We start from the raw sequence: 20,186 nt of genomic DNA, 5'->3' as shown, positions 1-20,186 counted from the left end.
AAATATCTGCATAAGTCCCAATAAGCATGTGCTTAAATGTTGTTCAGGGATGGACTGAAGCTTAAGCACCTTCCTGAATTGGAACCATAGTGCAAGGGTCTCCTCCTTATCTCCAGTTGCTTTAAATAGCATTAAAAGACATCTATAAACAAATTAAAGATTTTCATATTATTCTGTTTTCAAATATGTAATTAGCGTAGTTGCCACAGGGATGTTATGTGACTGACAATGGGAGGACTAGAGGTGGAGGCAGTTGTGAATAGGAGGAGAGGTGGTCTGTATGCTTGAAAATTGGAAGGGAGGTGTCAATGAGACAACCTAGGTATTAAACATCAAACCCACACTTTGAAAGTTCTAGAGCCACACCCTGGGGGTGGCAGTGAAGTACGTCAGTACACCAGCTCTTCACATCTGGAGGACAGACCTCCAATTTGCATTAAGATTACAAATTCTTGCTTTTCCATAGTTTTCTCCCATTTGCTCACACAGCAAACACCAGGCAATTTGAAAGGATGGGCAGCCTCTGCTCAAGAGTGGGACAGGACTGAAGGAAAAAAACCTACACACAGGAAGGCTATGCAGTGTATTGGCAAAACTTTGTGGGGAAGATTGGCCTATTCATGCCGGTATCACAGCAGTGTCAAACTAGAGGCTAGTTAGTTCCTCACTTAGGTGGACAAAAATTTCGTTCATATTTTACAAAAAAGCAAACCGGGGAAGGAAGATCTGCCCTTTTCATTAGACAGCAGCTTCAGATTTTAACGCTCTCAATTCAGCAGCTCCATATATAGTCTGTGATGAACCTGAGGTACTCAAATACTTGGCCTAAATTAGATAAATCTGTGTGACCAAAAGTAACTAAATATCTGCAGTGAACTATTCTTCCTAACTTGTGGAGATTGTGCACAAGGGAGTTGTCAGAGCCCTTCTCTTTTGATTAGACACAAAGGAAACTGGTTAACTTCAACCAGCCGTGCACTGATCTAATATAAAAGTAAAAAGCTATCGACAGATAATCAAAGTATTCCTGCTTTTGCCGTCAAATAATAAAGAACAGCATGCAGGCAACTGCATGTTCACAGTACAGCTCACATTTTTACTGTCATTTATCACTAAAATATTTGTAAATAGGTGGCACTCTTCCCTTCTTAGTCAGTATTGAACAGATGCCCTAGCATGATGTTAAAAGGTACTTTGTTACTAGGGCTGCTGTCTTTTAGATGAGATGTAAAACCAAGGTTCTGGTAACAAAGATTTGATGGTCTTTTTCACAAGTGAAGATGCTTAACCCTGACATCTTGGCAAACTGCAGTACCACTGATTACACTGTTGGCCATCCTGCCAACTTCAGTTTGAATTGTACACAGTCTTCTTCCTGCAGGGAGGGATTTTCAAGAGCACAAAGTGACTCAGGAGCACAAGTCCCACTGAAAGCCAGTGAAGTTGTAGGAAATAAATTCCAAAGAAAGTCAATGGGACTCGTACTCATAACTCACCCAGGCATTTCTGAAAATCCTGCCTTTACTGTCCTCAGCTACTTTGTAGTGTTGCTACATTCCATCTCAAAGACAGCTGCACTTGAGCGCTCAGTGAGGAGATCCCTGTGCATACACAGTATAGTCTGAAGATTATTTTGTTAAGTGCTTTGATGTTGGTCAGGCTGAACCAGCTAGAGCCCTGTCCCCCGGGCCAAACAGACTGGGACTCCAGACTGATCGGTTCTGTTCCCAGGCCTGTAACCCATCTGATGGGTGACACTGGATAAGTCACATCACCTCTCTGTGCCCTTGTTTCCACTCCCACCATTTGTCTATCCTGTCTATCGAGGTTGTAAGCTCTTCAGGGCAGGGACGGTCTCCCAGTATGTCTTTGTACTGGCACCTAGCACTAGGTTGCTAATGCACCTAGCTCTAGTTAAGATAAGCACATAAGATAATAATCGGTGGTGGGGAAACGCTTAAAGACATTTCAGAAGTAAAAAGGCAAGAAATCACACTCACAATCAAAGAGCCCCCTCCCCGAAAATTATTTAAATAGTAGCTTACACTTTGACAGCATTGCTCCACTCAGTCATTCTAGAAAATAAGGGTCTCCCCAATAACTTACCCTAAGAAGTGCTTTGGAAGGTTCTGGGGTTATTTTGAAGGACCTGAGTTTGATTCTTCAACACAGTTTTTATTAAATGACCCTTCAGATTGAAAATAAGACACCCCAAAACCAAAAATGCAACTTGATTTTAACTTTTCTCCCCCAACAAGCAAATGTCTTCCAGACAGCATCCCTCAGGTGGGTTGTACCACTCTCTCTGCCTGGGGAGGGAATCTTTAAAGCTCCCCGCTACAAGCCCCCACTTACGTGCTGACACATAGCTTTGATAGTTAGGATTTAGAACAAGTCATTCTTTTCAAGTAAATCCAACTGAAAGCCAATAAACCATGAGTGTCCCTTTAGACACAGAAAAGTCCACTTCACATTAAAAATGCAACCTGGTATTTTACAGTGGTCAACAGATGGCAGCTCGGAATACCAAAGAGCAGTTTAGCTGATAACAGGGGATTAATAAAACTGTCAGGCATGTCAACAGTTGCTCAGTTGCCCTACTGTCCTAGCACGTCATCATGACATATACTGCAGACTAATATCCAACAGAGGGCATCAAGACAGCTGTGAGCAAAGATTCATAGATTCTAAGGGCACAAGGGACCATTAGATCATTTGGATCATTGCCTGTATTTCCAAATGCTATGACTAATGTGTTTGGAGTTTTTAGGCAACATAGAGGAGATAGCTAAGCCACACATAATCCAAAATCATTGGTAAAGGAGTGTAAGCCTCCCAGGTTTATACTACCACATCTTACACACTCTTGGTAGTTGCTTTCACGTCTACACTCCTCCCTTCCTATGTCTAAACACAACCCCTCCCCCACCATGGCTTACTGGTGTGTATCTTACATTTCACTTCTGAATTTGACCCAGTGTGTTTTATTTAACTTATTCTGGTCACAAACCTAAAAACACCAACATATGGCTTTTGGCATCACTGTTCAATGGGCATTCTGTTAACTTTGGCCATCTACCCATGGAACAGATGTGAATTCCGTGCCAAATTCTGTGCTGAATGCTCCAGGGAGTTTCAAGAAGTCATTGAAAAAGATGTGGGAAGGAGCGCCTCAGACGGAACAGCAGAGCTTCATCTGTTACAACTTAAAAGGATTGCCAACTGCAGAAAACTGGAAATCACCCAATTCAGTCATTCTATTTAAGGCGTGCACCCACAAAAAAGCAGAGGATGACATCTTTCTTTTGACAGAAGGAAAACTCATTCCCACCACTCCTTTTTCACACTTCCCATCACACTTTTATTTTAAGCATTCACGCTGTCGTGGAGATTTGAATGTAAAAAGAACAAGTGTACAATTACTGTGGATTAAGATATGAAAGTACACAGGCTGCTCAGAAGAGATCTTCCAGATGGGCTGGAACGGAAAGAGATTAAACTTGAGGCAACTTAAGGTGTCGATGAGATGTCAAGAGTGGAAAGGTTCTATACATCTTCCTTAAGTATTTATAGGGCAGCAATCTTGAAAAGATGAGATTTTAATTGCAATGGGAAATGGGATTCAAAACCCCTCCAGTATCTTTGAAAATCTCAGTTGTAGTATCAAGCTGGATGGGGGTGGCAGCATGGCAGGAACATTTTTGAAACGGAAGACCTATACCAGGGGAGATGGGTTCCACCTTATTCAGTTTGCTTGAAAGTAACAGGCTTTATAAGGACAGAGGAGGGTTATTTACACTAAAGAGTCTGGGGAAAATCAGCAGAGGTTGAGATGCCCTTTAAGGCTGCACGACAACCGCTGAAGGCAGCTTTGGCTGCAATGAAGTGCTAAGACGAAGGTGTTTGTTAAGAAGAGTTCAGTTTCCCATGGCAAGGTCAACATGGTCAAAACAGCAGTGTTTCATTTTGAAATAGTAATACCCCACACTGGCAGAAGTAAATAAGGCTAAAACCCAAAAATGGGCAAGCTGGAATGATTCCCTTAGATGACCTACAGCTTACGGCATTTAAAACCAGAATGGACAAATCACTCCAAAATGTATTGCAGGGAATAAACTCCAGAGGTCACCAGGTGATAAACTAGGTCAAGGATTCTCAACCAGTGGGTGGTGACCCCCAGGAGCATCACAAACAGATGTCGGGGGTTGTGACCACCCTGCACTTATTGTTAAATAGGGTTCCTGGCAAGATGGGACAGGTGTCCTGGGATGATGATGGACTAGATAACCTAACAAAGAAGTAAGAGATAGAAAAGACCTCACAATCTATGAAGAGGAGGTTTAGATAATTTAAGTTAAAGATGTAAATGAATCATTTTAAAAAAATGAAAGGGGTATTACCAGTTCATTGGCACAGATAGAATAAGTCACCAAAAGTGCTTGGGTAGCATTACACATAAAAGAATGAAATAGAGGCTCTTGTTGGTTCTGTTCCTAGCATGTAACATTTCTCAAAATACATTCTGTCACTGCTCATCTCTCCCAGCTGCTTAATCCCAACCCTACACCTTCACTGCAGCAAAGTTTTGGTTACACCCTTGGAAAGTATGAGGGTCACAACATGAAAATAAACTCACTTAAACAGCACAGATGCATTAATTAATACAACTGCATTAATTTCCCCCACAAGGAAATTTTACTGAATCTCCCCTAGTTTCCTACTACTGTTCTAATCTTTCAAGATTACTGCTGTTTGATTTTGGTTTCCCAAAGGTTACCTCTCCACTTTTAGTGTCGCTGGCAAATTTGATCCTGGCTGAATTTACATGGTGGTTGAGTTTAGCAAAGGACAGGTTTAAACACAGTTCAGACAAGATTTTCAGAAGAGATTTGTGATTTTGGGTGCCCAGCTTGAGATACCTTAAAGGTTTTCAGAACATGCCAAGCATCTGACCTGTGGAAATCAAGCCCTTTGTAAAGGGTTCCCAAAGTTGGCATCCTAAAATGGAGGCAAACAAAATCCTTGAATTGCTTTTAAAAATCTTGACCAAAATTCATTCCCTATGCAGAAACCCCAAAAAAGCTTTGAATTCTCTGGCAGGAACACAAGAGAGCCCTGCTTAAAGTACAATGACATCTGATACACATCCCCATCTACATCTGATCTGCGGAGGATTCAAGTGTGTTACAGCCCCAGCCAGGAAGCTTGCGCTCTTTAGCTCAAGCTACAGCAGCTCATGCTTTTAGTTCTGAAGGTCCCCGGTTCAATCCCTGGTGTGCTGGCCAAAACGGTGGCTGCGGGATGCCATGTTAGAACCGTTGAAACCTCCTAGCATAGCAGCATTGCCCATTTGAATCATATGTTCTTTAACTCTCTGATGGAAGCAGATCTGTAAACCACTTGCAAGGGCCCCACTAGTCACTAGAGGTCCACAGATTGACAACTACTGCCACAGAGCATTCCAGAGTGGGCACGGCCAAAAGAAGCTGCCAGATCTGCCCATATAACAAGTAACACGGTGAACTGCAACTACCCAGAGGAGGTTCTTGAGGAGGGTCCATCAACTTTGGAATTGACTCCACCACCCGCATGCTGAAATAGCTTGAATTTGTTGACTTTTGGGGCACATGGCAAAGCTCATCTATTTGGACAGGCATTTGGGGAGAGACTGGGGTTTTGTGGGAGCAGGGGTGAGGAAATTTTGCTTTTCTGGCCCGGTTTCTTTAATGCGGACTGAATTGATCCACAGTATAAATGACTACATTTTAGAGTATCTTGTCTTGGCATCTCTAAGGGGTGATGTAACGAACGGATTTAGGTCTGTGCAATACACAGCTCTTTATATAGGTTGTGAGAGCTCTACTGCGGGACAGTGATCACTGAAAAACTGGGTTTGGAATAAAAGCAGGCTATGCCCTCATTAAAAGACAGATTTTAAAATTACAAGGAAAATGGTTAACAGCAGGCTGAAGGACAAACTTAGGAACTACTGAGTTGGGCTGGGAGCTGTTTAAGAGCATCCTGTTAAAGGCACAGATGGTTTATATACTTAAGAGCAAAAAAAATAAAAAATAGGCGAAGCTCAATGTTACGTGGGGATGTGTGACCAAATGCACCCCTGTATTCAAACCCTACACACTCTTGTAATAATCTCTGTACGACATATGTCTGGTGAGGTATCATTTGAAAACTAATGACTTGCAGGTCAGTAATATCATGGTGAGGTTTATGTACCAACATTATAAGTAAAGTTATGATCATAAGCTGAGGTGTGTTTGCCAGACAAGTCTGAGGAATGTGAAAAGCAGTTTTTCAGAGGCAAAGGACAAGCTGATGCCTCTAGCCAGGTGTCATCAAAGCTGATGGGCCATCATCTGTCAAGTAGTTATTCTTTGGCAAGGAAGGGGGGCAAGAACAAACAGACCTAATATTTCTGGACTGTCCAGGAGAGGGCTGGAACACACATTTTTGGGGAAAATCCAGGACTGGGCATGTGTCACCCTACAAGTGGTAACCAAGGCTGGTGAAAGACAGAATGGCTGATGTTTGCTGACAGGCTGCTCGGGTCAGAGTTGCTGGATCAAGACTGTGGCTATACAGAGACACCCAGGGTACAACCTGCATGCTGTTTGTGAGTGGCTCAGGTCGGAGCTACAGCAACAAAGCATTGTGAGGCACCCAAAGTTACAGGACAGGGGGTGACACAACCCCTCACTGGTCTGGATTGCACCCTGGATATATGTGAGTTTACTAAGGTTAAAAATGCCCTTTTGCAAGTGAAAATTTTGCCATAACAGTGAACAGATTGAAGAAAATAAGAACAAAATAAAAACCTGTGCCAGGTAAACAGTGACTTGGAGAAAAATACAAAGCACATATTAAGAACAAATTAACCAAAAAAAAAAATCAACCAAATGATTGTAAGTAATCATTCTGCTACATCACAAACAGAAGACAGCATGTGCAACTGTAGGCCTTCCTCACTACCAAAGGGAGATGGGATAGGATGTTCAAGCAGTGAAGAAGTGAAATGAATTTCTTGCTTCCATCTTTATTTTATGATAGGGAAAGTCTCATTTTAAGGATTTTTTTTAAAAACAAGAAAATGGACTGTCTCCTTAACAGACATCAAAGCCTTGAAGGAGAAAGTCTAGAAACTCAAATGTAGTAAATCATCAGGACCAGATAGTTATTATCCATTCGTCCAAACAACAGTGTGTGCAACAGACAGTGACCAACAAAGAGCATTCACAATATTGAACTTATTATATATATGGGTTACATTTTCAAAAATGCCTGAGGCTCAGATTTTAACAAGTATTTAGATACTGCTGTGCTCAGCCTTGCAATACCTCACTGATTTAGTAGCCTAAACCTTGTTTTCAAAAGGGTTTAAGGCACTTAGGCACCTTAGTCACTTGGGCCCACATTTTTAAAGGTATTTAGGTGTTGCTGTGCTCAGCGTCAAAGCTCCTAACTGATTAAGGAGCCTAAAACTCATTTTCAGAAGGGATTTAGGCACTTAAGAGCCAAAATATAGACCCAGAAGTCCTGACTCCCTGTCTGCTGGTCTAAATAATCACCCTCTAAATAAGACAAAGAGACGTTGCCTTCCATTATTGGTTTTAAAACAACCACACTTCCAAGCAAGTGAAAGACACATATTAGAATCCATCAAAGCCGACAGAGGAGCTGGCAGAATGCAGAAGGTAAAAAAGGCTGTTTCCATTTTGAGAACTGAAGCGATTCACTAGAATTAAAAGAAGGCTATTCCTTGGCCTATCAAAGAAAGTTAGACCATGTACTATAATTGCAGAGATAAGAGCTGAAAAAACAGCCAGTGCTTATACTAATATAATTCATAGAGCCACACAAGTTATTGAAACCACAGACAAATTCAAGAAAGCCATTTGGAGATGTTATTGAAAGGTTAATTTGTTTTTGTTCCACCGGTAAAGAACTGGAGTGCCTTTTAATACAATATCTGGGACCAAACCTTTTTTCATAATACGATCTGACACAGCATAACTTGTGGCTTGGAGGAATGATCATTAATATCTGAAAGGAAGGGATTTGTCCTTTGATTTGAGAAGTTTGTGGGGTTTCATTTAAGTGTCAGGTCAATTAGGCCTTACCTCATGGCTCAACACTGACAAGCAACCTATTAATAATTTCACAATGCGCTGGCGTTTGCTAAGATATTTGAAGTCTTATTTTATCAACACTTTAAAAAGAGCAAAAAAGAAATTTTCCTTCCACTTGCTGGAGGATTCTCTGCACCTTGAAGTCTTTAAACCATGATTTTAGGACTTCAATAGCTCAGACATAGGTGAGAGGTTTATCGCAGGACTGGGTGGGTGAGATTCTGTGGCCTGCATTGTGCAGGAGGTCAGACTAGATGATCATAATGGTCCCTTCTGACCTTAATATCTGTTAGGATATAGATATTCAGGCCTGTCTGTAAAGGCCTATACTTAAGAATTTAGGTGTATTCTTATCACTTAGCTAGTTATAGAGGTATAAAAGAATCAAAATCACCGTCTGCTGGTGTAAGGGCCTTCTCTTACTGTGACAGTCTGAGGCCCTGTTCTTAGGCTAAGATCTTTGGCTAAGCAGCAGAGGCAGCCTTAAGCTGGGAAGCGAATGGTCAGATCCTCACATTCCAAACTAGTCACATTGAAATAAGGTGCTATTGGGCTGTTAGGAATACAATCCTGTCCTGATAATGCCTATCGCCTCCAGAGAAAGGGAAGTGCCTAGAAGATGTAAAAGGAAACTTAGTTTGATAGCATCCTGTCTGGCAAGAACTCACTTATCAATACCTAGAATGTGAAATCCTCATTTCTTTGTTGTTCTATCACCGTAGTCCCCATTTCCCTATTGTTTGTCTGTATAATCTCTGTCTGGTTCTGTGATTGTTTCTGTCTGCTGTATAATTAATTTTGCTGGGTGTAAACTAATTAAGGTGGTGGGATATAATTGGTTAAATAATCATGTTACAATATGTTAGGTTTGGTTAGTTAAATTTCAGTAAAATGATTGGTTAAGGTATAGCTAAGCAGAACTCAAGTTTTACTATATAGTCTGCAGTCAATCAGGAAGTGTGTGGGGGGGAATGGGAACAGGGAATGGGGGTGGGGAATTTGGAATAACGTTTAGCTAAGGGCAGGAATGGGAACAGGGACACAGGTAAGGCTCTGTAGTGTCAGAGCTGGGAAGGGGGACACTAAGGAAGGAAAATGGAATCACGATTGCTGGAAGTTCACCCCAATAAACATCAAATTGTTTGCACCTTTGGACTTCAGGTATTGTTGCTCTCTGTTCATGCGAGAAGGACCAGGGAAGTAAGTGGGTGAAGGAATAAGCCCCCTAACAATATCTATGAATCAATGAATAGGCAGTGGGCTAAAAAAATTTTGAGATTCCTGTGCTATAATCCCAGCTCTGCCATCAACTCATTGTGTGCCTTCAGACAAGTCTCTACTTCTCTGCCTCAACTATCCGATCTGTATAATGGAGAAACTTACACCCTACTCTCCGGGGATGCAGGCAGGATTAATTAGTCTCTTGCATAGTCTAGGAAGAGCTATGTGAGTGTTAAGTATTAATTCTTATTCTTACTAGTACTTCAAGAGAGCCCTCTTTCACCAGTCGAATGGGGGGGGATTTTCAAGAACATCTAAGGCATCCAATTACCACAGACAATCAATGGCAGCTGTGTACCTAACTTCCAGAGGTGCCTTTGGATACCCCACCCTAGATCATCAGTATTCATCGTAGAAGCGCTCCTAGCTTCCTGCTCCTAGCTTGCTGTCATTTGGCAGAGCAACAACATGCACTGCAATGGTCATTGCGCACTCTCGGAATCCTTGCCTGTCTGTTTCTGAAGTCCTAGCTAGTTAGAATTCTGTCAGGTATGAAACTGGCACAGAATCTACTACTGGCTATGGAATATCATTAACCCTTGAAGTGCACTTGTTCAAAAAGCATGCATATCGCGTGTTGAAAGGGCACCTAGGTAACTATGGCTACAGCTCTGCCTACGCATTTACTGTCTGCGTACTGTATTTATCTCATTAGTTTGTCAAATGCTTGAGATACCTGGAGTGCAAAGGTGCTGCATAAAACCAAATCCTTTGAAATTGCTGCCTTTAACAGAAATGTGTGGAGCTTTGAAAAAAATATCACAGGCCAGACGTGAGTTCCCTGGAATTTGGGGATGGGGAAGGCAAGAGGAAAGGGTTAGCAGCAGAGGACTTCTCGGTTGGATATCCCCCTACAGCAGGGGACAAGGATGTGATTTTATTAAGAGTGGACTATCACCACCACCGGAGTAGTTCTGACCCTTCGCACACGTAATCCTGCAAAATGGAAAGATGTACAGTGAGCACGTCTGAACTAGTTTAGAACAGAAAAGGGTTGAAATAAAAGACACTCCGACCAAAGCTGGTGCTTAATTCACAGAACACCTGGATTTTCCCTGCATTTTTTGTCAGTTCCCAGTGGCATTTGACAAAGCCTTTGTGGTCCACAGCTTCATGAAGCTGTATTTTAAACACAGGCCTCAACCTGGCCTCTGATTTGGGAGGCACAATTAACTCCAACCACACTTCTGTGGCTGCATTTAACTGCATGAGCAAACAGGATCTTGCCATGTAATCACTTGACTTGTAGGCACAGTTGGGCAGTCAAAAGGTAAAGTCCTATACCTGTGCCTGCAGCTAGTTGCAGATGAAAAGATAAAGGGGCAGTTAACTGCAGCATCAAAGTTATACCTCCTAAATTACGGTCTGGCTCAAAATCAGGCCCATTGTAATATTATGGTATCATCTGAAAACAGAAGTTACAGCGTTACCTAGTATGAGCTTGACCCCAAAAAGTCAAGAGACTTTAGAAGGATGGTAGTATATTAGCAATCTGAAACCTTCCCTATTCACATCTTTATATCGCAGGGTAATGGTAGTACTTTTGGGGGTGGGAGAAGGAATATTCTGCAGCAAATGGCAGACGTGGTACGACTGCTAAATCGTCTAGCGTAGCTGTCGCATAATAAATAAATAAATCACCAATAAATAAATCACATTAACATTTTAAGGTTATTAAAGATTTAAAGCAGGAATCCTGTTTCAGAGAACAAGAGGGCTTTATGAGTGTGAACCTGACTAATTTATCTTCAGGTTTAGTGCCATAGCTGTATTCCCAGCTTCTTCCTCACATTCCTTCTTCAGCTGTGTTCAGTCCATTAAACTAACTCATAACTTCTGAAGTAAGAGTAATGGATAAACGATTTTAAGAGCAGTTCTCTCCGCACTAATAATTATCCTCAGACACCAAGAATGTAACAGTGTCTGTGCCAGCTTGATCACGGAAGCCTCTGTACAGATTCACCCATTAACAAAACAGACCATTAATGGATTCTCTGGACAGCACTGACATCCACACTATTTACACCAATTAGCAGATACTTGACTGACATGAGAGTAAATAGCAAGTTCCCCACTAATATACAGAGAGAAGTTAGGTACAGGCAGATATCACATAAATCATCAAAACTCAAATGCATAAACCCACTAGATTTAATGCATCATTATCTGAGGGCTCAGATCTAGGTCCTGGATATTTTCCTCTCCTTTCAGTCAACAGCCAGTAAAACCGTCCTGGAGATGCTTTTGCCTTTAAAGGGATTCTTTGTTGCGTGCAGCCATGTGTGTGTGTGTGTGTGTGTGTGTGTGTGTGTGTGTGTGTGTGTGTGTGTGTGTGTGTGTGTGTGTGTGTGTGTGTGTGTGTGTGTGTGTGTGTGTGTGTGTGTGTGTGTGTAAAATTGATACCTGTGTCATGAAGACTCCTGAAGGATTTTGGCTTATGTATACACACCCACTTATGTAGTTACTCTGCAGGGATAGTCTGTGAGGAACTAAATACCAGTCCTTTGCACAAAAGATAAGCAGTCTCAGTTACAGCATAAACCAACCTCTAACTACTGGGAAGTTAGGAAATGTCTCCCGCAGAGATTTATGATGTCATAAATGCCTACTCTGAAAGAGTTGGTGCTGGTCACTGTCAGAGAAAGGATACTGGAGTAGATGATCTGATCCAGTGCAGCATTTCCTACGTGCTTATGGGATACAGAACTTATCACACAACTGTTGCCTTCTTATGCATGTTTGGTTCTAGCTCACCCAACAGTTGAATATTTCAGACAATTTTTCACTGTGGTTCCCTCACACGGGGATCAACTCTCTCCACATCTACAGTGATGAGCTAGCTGACGGGGGGATGCCACAAAAGAAACAATTCTATGACACCCCGATTCTAGGGCTAGTTCTCCATTGGTCCTTGCTCTAAGCTATGCTGGTTGACTGTTACACCAGACAGGGATCACCAGAGCATGGCAGACTCGACTACACCCCTACTACATGAGAGGGACAAAGAAGGGATAGCAGAGATCTGGTGTAGCCAGCTCCATTCCAGCTAAGGATTACTCTGCAATGATACTTGGGAAGGGAGATCCTCAGTTATCTTATTAGGGCAACTTTCTGGCCTGTTTGTGCCCCTGGAGAAGCCCGAATGTGTTCCACTCCTGTGCACCAACTTCCTGCTCACCTGTGTCATTCTGTGTATTCATGCGTGTACAGATGAGACTAAACTGGGACGTTTCCATTTTGGGGGTTGGGGACTGGGGGGGGAAAAGGGGTATAATTGGTGCAGGTAATAAGGCAGGAGGCTGATCTTTGTTTCCAGCGAAGTCTGCGGGGGGAAATTAACGTGTGCCTGTTGCAGACTTCAGTGTCCCACACAATATCAATGAGATGGATACAGAAATACAGGAAATAACTGATCTAATCTATACAAAGCCATGTCCCCATCTGATTTCTTACCACTATGCATAAGCAGACTGAGGTGTTCCTGGCCTAGCTGGTGACAATGCCTCTCAGTCAGGGTACATCTTAATAAGGACCCTGCGGCCTGAAAAGAGTGTTTGTACCACCGCCAGGAGAAGGACCTGCTGCCATGCCTCCCAACCACCAACGTACAACAATATTAAGACCCATTTTGTTTTAACCAAGATTCAAACCCCACCCAAAAAACTCTTCAGAGATAGATTTCACATTCTAACTCACCCACACCACAAAAAAGAACAATGCAAGTTTGGGGAAACTTTAGGAGATGAGCAAAAGCCAAAGAAGAGATTAAGGTCCTAACTATACATATAGAGACTGCCCAGTTCTGACTAGTTCTCTATAAATCCCTTTCATAGAAGTGTGTGGTCCCTAATAATGTTTTTATTCTGGGTCATCTTTGCATAACCTCTGTGGGTTACACTGCAATAATACTAAGGAATAAACCTCACCAGCAGACAATCATTTCAGGTTAAATTGAAGTTTCTCTGCTGATTAGTAAAGCCAACTGAAAATCAGCTCTCAGCAGTGAAATATCTATTAAAAATGTCCATTCTGTGAACCCTGTTGAGCCCTACAAATTGAAGCCCCTTGGAAAGTTAATAGTGTTTGCAATGACTATCCTTATGTTGGGGACACTGGGCATGGCCACTAGGTAACTCGAGGGGACGGAAGACCACAAGTGTCAATGAAGCCCCCTCGCACTAGGCCCAAGTGTCCTTGGCCCCCCCTGCCTGGAGGCACTCGCAGCAGTTATGCGTACTAGGCCCAAGTGTCCTTGGCCCCCCTGCCTGGAGGCACTCGCAGCAGTTATGCTGAGGATCTGCAACAATATGTTGCAGAGTCAGACTGCCTGAAACTAAACAAGGCCAAACAGGGCAGATATGGAAGAACAATGCTGAATAAAGCAGCTTTATGTATGGTTTAACAGATGGTACAGAGAACAAGGGAACTAGCTGGTAACTGGATTGGCTGGCTATATGGATACTTAGGGCAGCTTGCTATTGGATAAGTATACTGAAGAAAGGATGTATAAAAGCCTGTGTAACTTCCTGCTCTGGGTGCAGGATTTGAGATTCTATTCTCCCTGTACCTTGTTTGCAGCTGCAAATAAACTTTTCTGCTTCTCCACCCCGTTGTGATTACTGGGTGACGCACACCGGGCAATGAACCCTGCTGCTGTTCGCCTCTGGCACTGGGTGCCAGCAACACTTACAAGCCACTAAAGGGAACAGTGAATCTTTTTTCTTATTATTATTTCTTGTTTCAGCTTATAGGACATATTTGTCAAAGTGTTTGTCCTGGTACTTTTTAAGAAGAGAAATCAAATTGGTCTGGGAAACACCAAACCCTTGCACTAAAGCTGCCCAATAAAGAAAAATCCCAAAGAACTAAGACACTTCCATCACCATCCAACCCCATTCCCAATCTGGTTGATTCCTTCGTATAAAAGTCTTTTTGGAGGTTGTTTTTGACCTCCATGATAATCCACAAAGAAATGTGTTTCCATGCTAGTTTTTGTTTTTTAAAAAACAGTATTTCTGTTGGAAAGAAAATAAATGTGGGTTGGGTTTATCTTTTGTACTTGCAGAAAACCCTTAATAGAAATCCTAACTAGAAGAAAATACCGGAACACTACTCTCAGTAATAAACCTTATAATGCATTCTTGTCTGATTCACTGGGAGTTACCCAGTGACATTCCAAACTGAGATGATACTCTATTGCAACTTGTCTGTCCTTTGTGGCTCTGACAGCTAATCAACAGCTGATTTTTATTGTGCAGAGTTTACAGAGAAGGGGCATGTTAATACTAACAAACTGTGGTATTACTAACAAACTGGCTGCTGAAAAGGCCGGCAGGCATAATGCCATTTGTCACCATTCAGAACCACACTGCTCTGGGTTGGATCTGCTTAGTACCAAGATGAAAGACCAGTGAAAACCTAGCTACTACAAATAGCGTTGTTTATATTGTGGGTGCTGCTCTTCCACTGAGTCAGCACTGACTAATAGCCCAATATAAATTAGGACTCATTACGCTGCTAGACATGCCATCTTTTGGATGAAACGTAAAACCAAGGCCTTTACCACTCAAAGCAGCGTGATTCAAAGTCCACTGAGGTCAATGGGAGTCTTTCTATTGACTTCAAGGGGCTTTGGCACATGTTCAAAGTCACTAAAGATCCTATGGTACTTTTTGCAAGCACAGAGGTATTAGCCTCTATGTCCTGGCCAAATTCTTGATGGGGGAAGTTATGCGCTGCCCACCTAAATTCCCCCTGTAGATTTGGTTTGGTTTAGTATGCCTTACTTCCAGTTTTAAACTACTGTGAAGGGCTGCACTGTGCTGTTCAAACACTGCCACATTCCGACCCCACAAGTGGCTGTATTTCAGTGGGGTGAAGGGATTCTCAGATACATGAGGTGCTTTGGGTTAAAAGGTGCTATACAAATGCAAGCAATTATTTTGAAAAGGATAGACGGTAGGAAATGACTGTGGCCTTTGCCTAAAGGTTTATTCGTCATACTGAAGGCTTTAGAAAGGTCAGAACATTCAACCTCTTGTTTTAGATCTAAAACCTAAATCATGTAAGAGGTTCACAATTCTTACAAAAAAAATAAAAAAAAATAAGACAAGCTCCTTCATAGGGCACTCACTGAATACAGTAACACACTACAGGACTGCACTGACCTAGGATGCAGCGCTGAATGGAGAAAGAAAATTATTTGCTCTAACAAGGCCTGGCAATTTTAGCAGTGCTCTTTCTGCACTAAAATAAGCAAGTTAACATTAATTAGCAAGCATAAGCACAGAGAAGTCCCATGACTGAGGAAATGGTAAACAAAAGATAATCTATCAAATTTAGCAGAAGGCACATTGTCAGTGCAGAAAAGCAACCAACTCCGTATAGGATGATTTGTACTGTTCTGTTTCCTTAATAATTATCTTGCTGCAACCAGAGATTTAAAATATTCATCAGTTCTTTCCTACCAGGCCTGACTAAAAGCAGACTTGCTGCATGTGTGTGTGTACCCTCCCCCCACCACATGCACACAGACACACATTAAGCAAAAACAAATCTGCTGAAATACTGTATGCCCTGAACATGGGAAATTGTAATGGCAATTCAGTCCCTTTTGACTGTAAGTCATAAAAAGCCCCGTGAGGATATTTAACAAACACCAATCTATCCTCTACGCAGATAGACTCACGTACAGATAGACACCCAAAGGTGTGTTGTAAAACTACATCTAAAGAGTAATCCAGCTGCACCAAACAGCACTGAGTTATGCCGACCCATTAATGCACTTAGGGCCGGATTGCGATACCCTTACTCACAATGAGATTAGTACCTTATTTCATACTTAGCCCTGTTGACTTCAGTGGGACTACATATAGTGTAAGGTACTATCCAACACGAGTAAGAGTATCAGTAAATAGCCACACGCTTTTGACCACTGGAGTTGCATATTAATGAGTCTCTAAACCATCCCCTTAGTGACTTATGAAGACTAAAATATTTTAAATGCATGCTTTTAAATAATTTTATTTAAATTTAAATTTTGTTAAAATGACCTAAAGATAAGCAAACCTCACACACACACACACACACACACACACAGTGTGGGGTGGGGGAAGAAAAAGATCTCTTCCCTCCATGGATGTTGTTCACACTGGGAAGCTAGGGTAAAATCAACTAGCTGGAGAGAACAATGGCATATGCCTTACTTTTACTATTAAATGTATTTGCTTTTAAAATAAAATTTCATTCTTAATCAATAGGGATCCATGTAGCAGTAATTCCTGGCACAATTTTTAGTCAATGGGCGGTGGGAACTAGAGTTGAAAAAGGATTCAATCTCTTTCACCTTTCTTTTACAACCTCCCAGGAATTCCCTTCTCTCTGCGAGCCACATCCAGCAGGGGCTGCATGGGAGCCCAGAATGCATTCATGTTTAATTTCTTACAGAAAAGCAAAATAAGGAGCTGTTTTTCCTGCCTGATTAAACATTAAAGGCCTGATTTCTCAAAAACAGTCTCCAGTTGTGTGGGAACAAATCTGATTGAGATAATTACATATCTAAATGCTATCAATTAATTGCAGAGACAGTCATGGCACAGAATTTTGCATGCAAAATTGGGTGGGCGCATGGTCAGGGCCCTTTTAAAACAAATCAGGCAATAGATATTAAACAACAGACTCCCCCCAACACAAAACAAAACACCTGCCCAAGACTAAAAGCTGAATGGCGTCCAGCCACCTCTGGACTAATACTGGCAATGGAAGGGATGACTGTGGATTTAAATAACACAATGCAAATCAGAAAGAAGGCCAAGCACCAGAGCTGGCTGGAAACATTTCTAGCACTGAACATATTTGAAAAAGAGTTATTTCAAATAGTGGGAAACATTGGCTTCCCTCCCCACCCTGCACATCTGATTTACAAAGGGCCTGATGCAAATCTCCGTTGACCTCAATGGAAAGACTCCCTTTGACTTCTAAAGGGAGCTGGTTGGAGCGGCTCATTTATATGTAAATGAGATAATCTGGTGATGAAGTTGTTAAAGTTGGACTCTCGTTCCAGGCAGGGATTAAAATGTGAGATTTAGATTACTCCTGAAATGGTTCCATCAGAATTTAGATTTGGACTACCAAGGGATTGATTCACCCCTGCATTACTCCATTGATTTCCCTGGAGATACCATGGCAAATAAACTGGAGTAACATACTAAGGAACATACTAACATATCCATCACTATAATATAAGGAATCACATTTTGTTATGCAGGCCATAAAACGAAGCAGAGGAAAATAAATGCACTTTGTTTATTCATCTGCCTCCTTTGCGATCCCTTGTAGTAGTCAGTCAGTCTCTGGATTAAAGCTGTAGGCCGTTTCCCCCATCCTGCCCCCCCTACAGATTCATAGACTATATTAGGGAGGGTCTCAAGCAGCTAAGTCAGAATGAGATATGAACTACAAACTTAGGGTGTTCAGATCTGGAGGTTTGTTTCAGGTCTATATCTAAATTAACGACTGTTTACAAAAGTATATACAAAGCACAGGATTTCAGAAGCTACAAGGGACACAAAAGCTATATGATAAACAGAAACACAAATACTCACATGGGGCATAGAACATGACAAGGGCATGCTTCTTCTTCTTTAAAGACTCCCTGAAGTCTTCTCCAGCTAGGTGGATAACATTCGTTAGCTTTTCTTCCCAAGCCGGTTCAGGTGGAGGTGGTGCTTGTGGGCTAGAGGAGAAGAAAAAACAATGGATCTCTTAGATCTTTTTAGAAGCATGCAAAGCGGCCTTATGGCTCAGTCATCTATTGCTTTGAGGAAATGGTAGTAGAGGATCCTTATGGCTATTTGTACCATAGAAAAATGCACTTAGCATTTCCATTGCCAGGAAAGACAAGAGTTAATTTTCAGAAATCAGTAAAAATGTGATTCTGAACATGACTGGTTCAATATAGGAAAACCTTTATTTCAGCGAAGATGTCACAGAGTGGACTTTTGCTCCAGAACCATTCAAAATGACTGTGGGAATTTATAGTTCTGAAACAAAGGTCAGGCTGAAATAAAGGTTTCCTGATTTGCTCTAGTCACACCAGTACGGCTGTGTTTACAGGCGTGCATATAGAACATTAGGGTACAGCAGGTGGAATCAAAAGGCAATTGACATACATCAATCACACCCACTAAAGCAAACAATGTACTGTATATCACCATAATGTAAACTTGTTGTCAAGTCTTTCAAGACAGCTGGGAAATACAAAATTCTAAAAATGAAACCAGGATACAATAATCAACACAAACCCATTTCGGAGGGTAGGGAGTAAATGAACTGCAATATTTGAATAAAGAGAATTTCATATATCAACTGTGATTGCATACAGTGTCCAGCTAACAGCAATCCTGTACCTGGAGAGTACCCCTAGAAAGCTCTTGCTATTCACCACCTCATGGACATGTCTCAAGACTCATTCCTGCTGTATCTTAAATAAGTGATTACTTATATAAAATCATCAGCGTGAAGGCATATTATCAAGACCTTCATTTGTCACCGCAGTATTAAATTACAGTTTCCATACTTTCAAAATGACAGGAATGGCACTGTTTTAAATACAATCAGCTATGGATAAAACAAATGAAAACTCAACATTTTAATTCCATTCAAGGTCATTCGCTATACACCAACCATATTTCCATCACTACTGAGTCGCCCAGTTGCTAACAAAGGAATCAAGATACCTGAGGGCCAGATCCTCAGCTGATGTAAACTGTCAGTTCTACAGACTTCAATGGAGCTACGACAATATATCCCAGCTCAACCTCTGGATACTGGTTTGGAGAGCGTCCAGTGATTACAGCAGGAAGAGGGAGTCTGTATTCCCTCACGGTCACTGACTTTGTGTGTGAACTTGGTCAAATCTCAATCTCGCTACCCCCCAGTGCACCCCGGTGTAAAACTTACTTTCCACACAACAGTCTTGTGAGACCAAATTAATCATTTGATGTAAGACATTTACAGAGACTTGCATGCCCAACACAATAAAAATGCCAAGTATTATTAACCAAACTCTTCCGTTCAAAAGTCAACGTTGGATGCCTCATTTCACAATTAGATGGTGAAAGCACAACTTCAGCAAATAATCGCAAAATACAGATGAAACCTCTTTCTGTGCCACAATACAGCAGAGTAAACACAAAGTTTCTGAGAAAAAAAACTCTGTACGTCAAAAAAAAAAATTCTTCATTGTTTTGGAAGAAAAATATAAAGAGAGACAATTACATCAACAATTCTTCCCTCTTGGAGCTACATTCTTCTCAACATGCATTCAACCTACATCTGTATGTTTTACTGCAACTCGTAAGAAAGATGCCAGTTTTGATGGTCAGAAATTACTTCAGAAAGTAAAAAGTACAGCTACAACAATTTGGCTGCTAAACAAGGAAAACTACTGGCTAACAGAAAGAGGGTTCAGCAAATTTGATCTTATTTGTTTGAGCCACTGTTAGGCCCCCGCTGAGAGAGACTTAGGAGATATTTTAAAAATATTTATTTTGGGAAAGAATTACCGAGACACGTATTTAAAAAAAAACCCATAGCAAACAAAGGATTTTGTGTATTAAAAAAAATATAATGAACACCTCTGTGTGTGGCTTTCAGTACTTTCAATTTGGTTTTTGTTTGTAAGGGATTTAAGTAGGAGATGAATCTCAGTTTAAGATTTACTTTTTCACAGAAGCAATCTTCAGCGGCTAATAGCCAGAA

The 20,186-nt window shown here is 41.5% G+C and overlaps 1 protein-coding gene and 1 long non-coding RNA gene across 3 annotated transcripts in view; one reads left to right on the top strand and one right to left on the bottom strand.

Annotated features, from left to right (window-relative positions):
- PDIA5 (protein disulfide isomerase family A member 5) overlaps positions 1-20,186 on the bottom strand; it is a 118,630-nt gene that overhangs the window by 14,530 nt on the left and 83,914 nt on the right. The window contains exon 14 of the mRNA XM_074967139.1: positions 18,029-18,159. Within this exon, the coding sequence (XP_074823240.1) occupies positions 18,029-18,159 (131 nt within the window). The remainder of the gene's footprint in view (positions 1-18,028; positions 18,160-20,186) is intronic.
- LOC141995759 (uncharacterized) overlaps positions 1-20,186 on the top strand; it is a 52,923-nt gene that overhangs the window by 30,550 nt on the left and 2,187 nt on the right. The window lies entirely within an intron of this gene.

This window comes from Natator depressus, chromosome 11, assembly GCF_965152275.1.
Source record: "Natator depressus isolate rNatDep1 chromosome 11, rNatDep2.hap1, whole genome shotgun sequence".
Taxonomy (NCBI): domain Eukaryota; kingdom Metazoa; phylum Chordata; order Testudines; family Cheloniidae; genus Natator; species Natator depressus.
The sequence above is the reverse complement of the archived record's forward strand: the minus strand, read 5'-3'. Positions and strand labels throughout refer to the sequence as shown.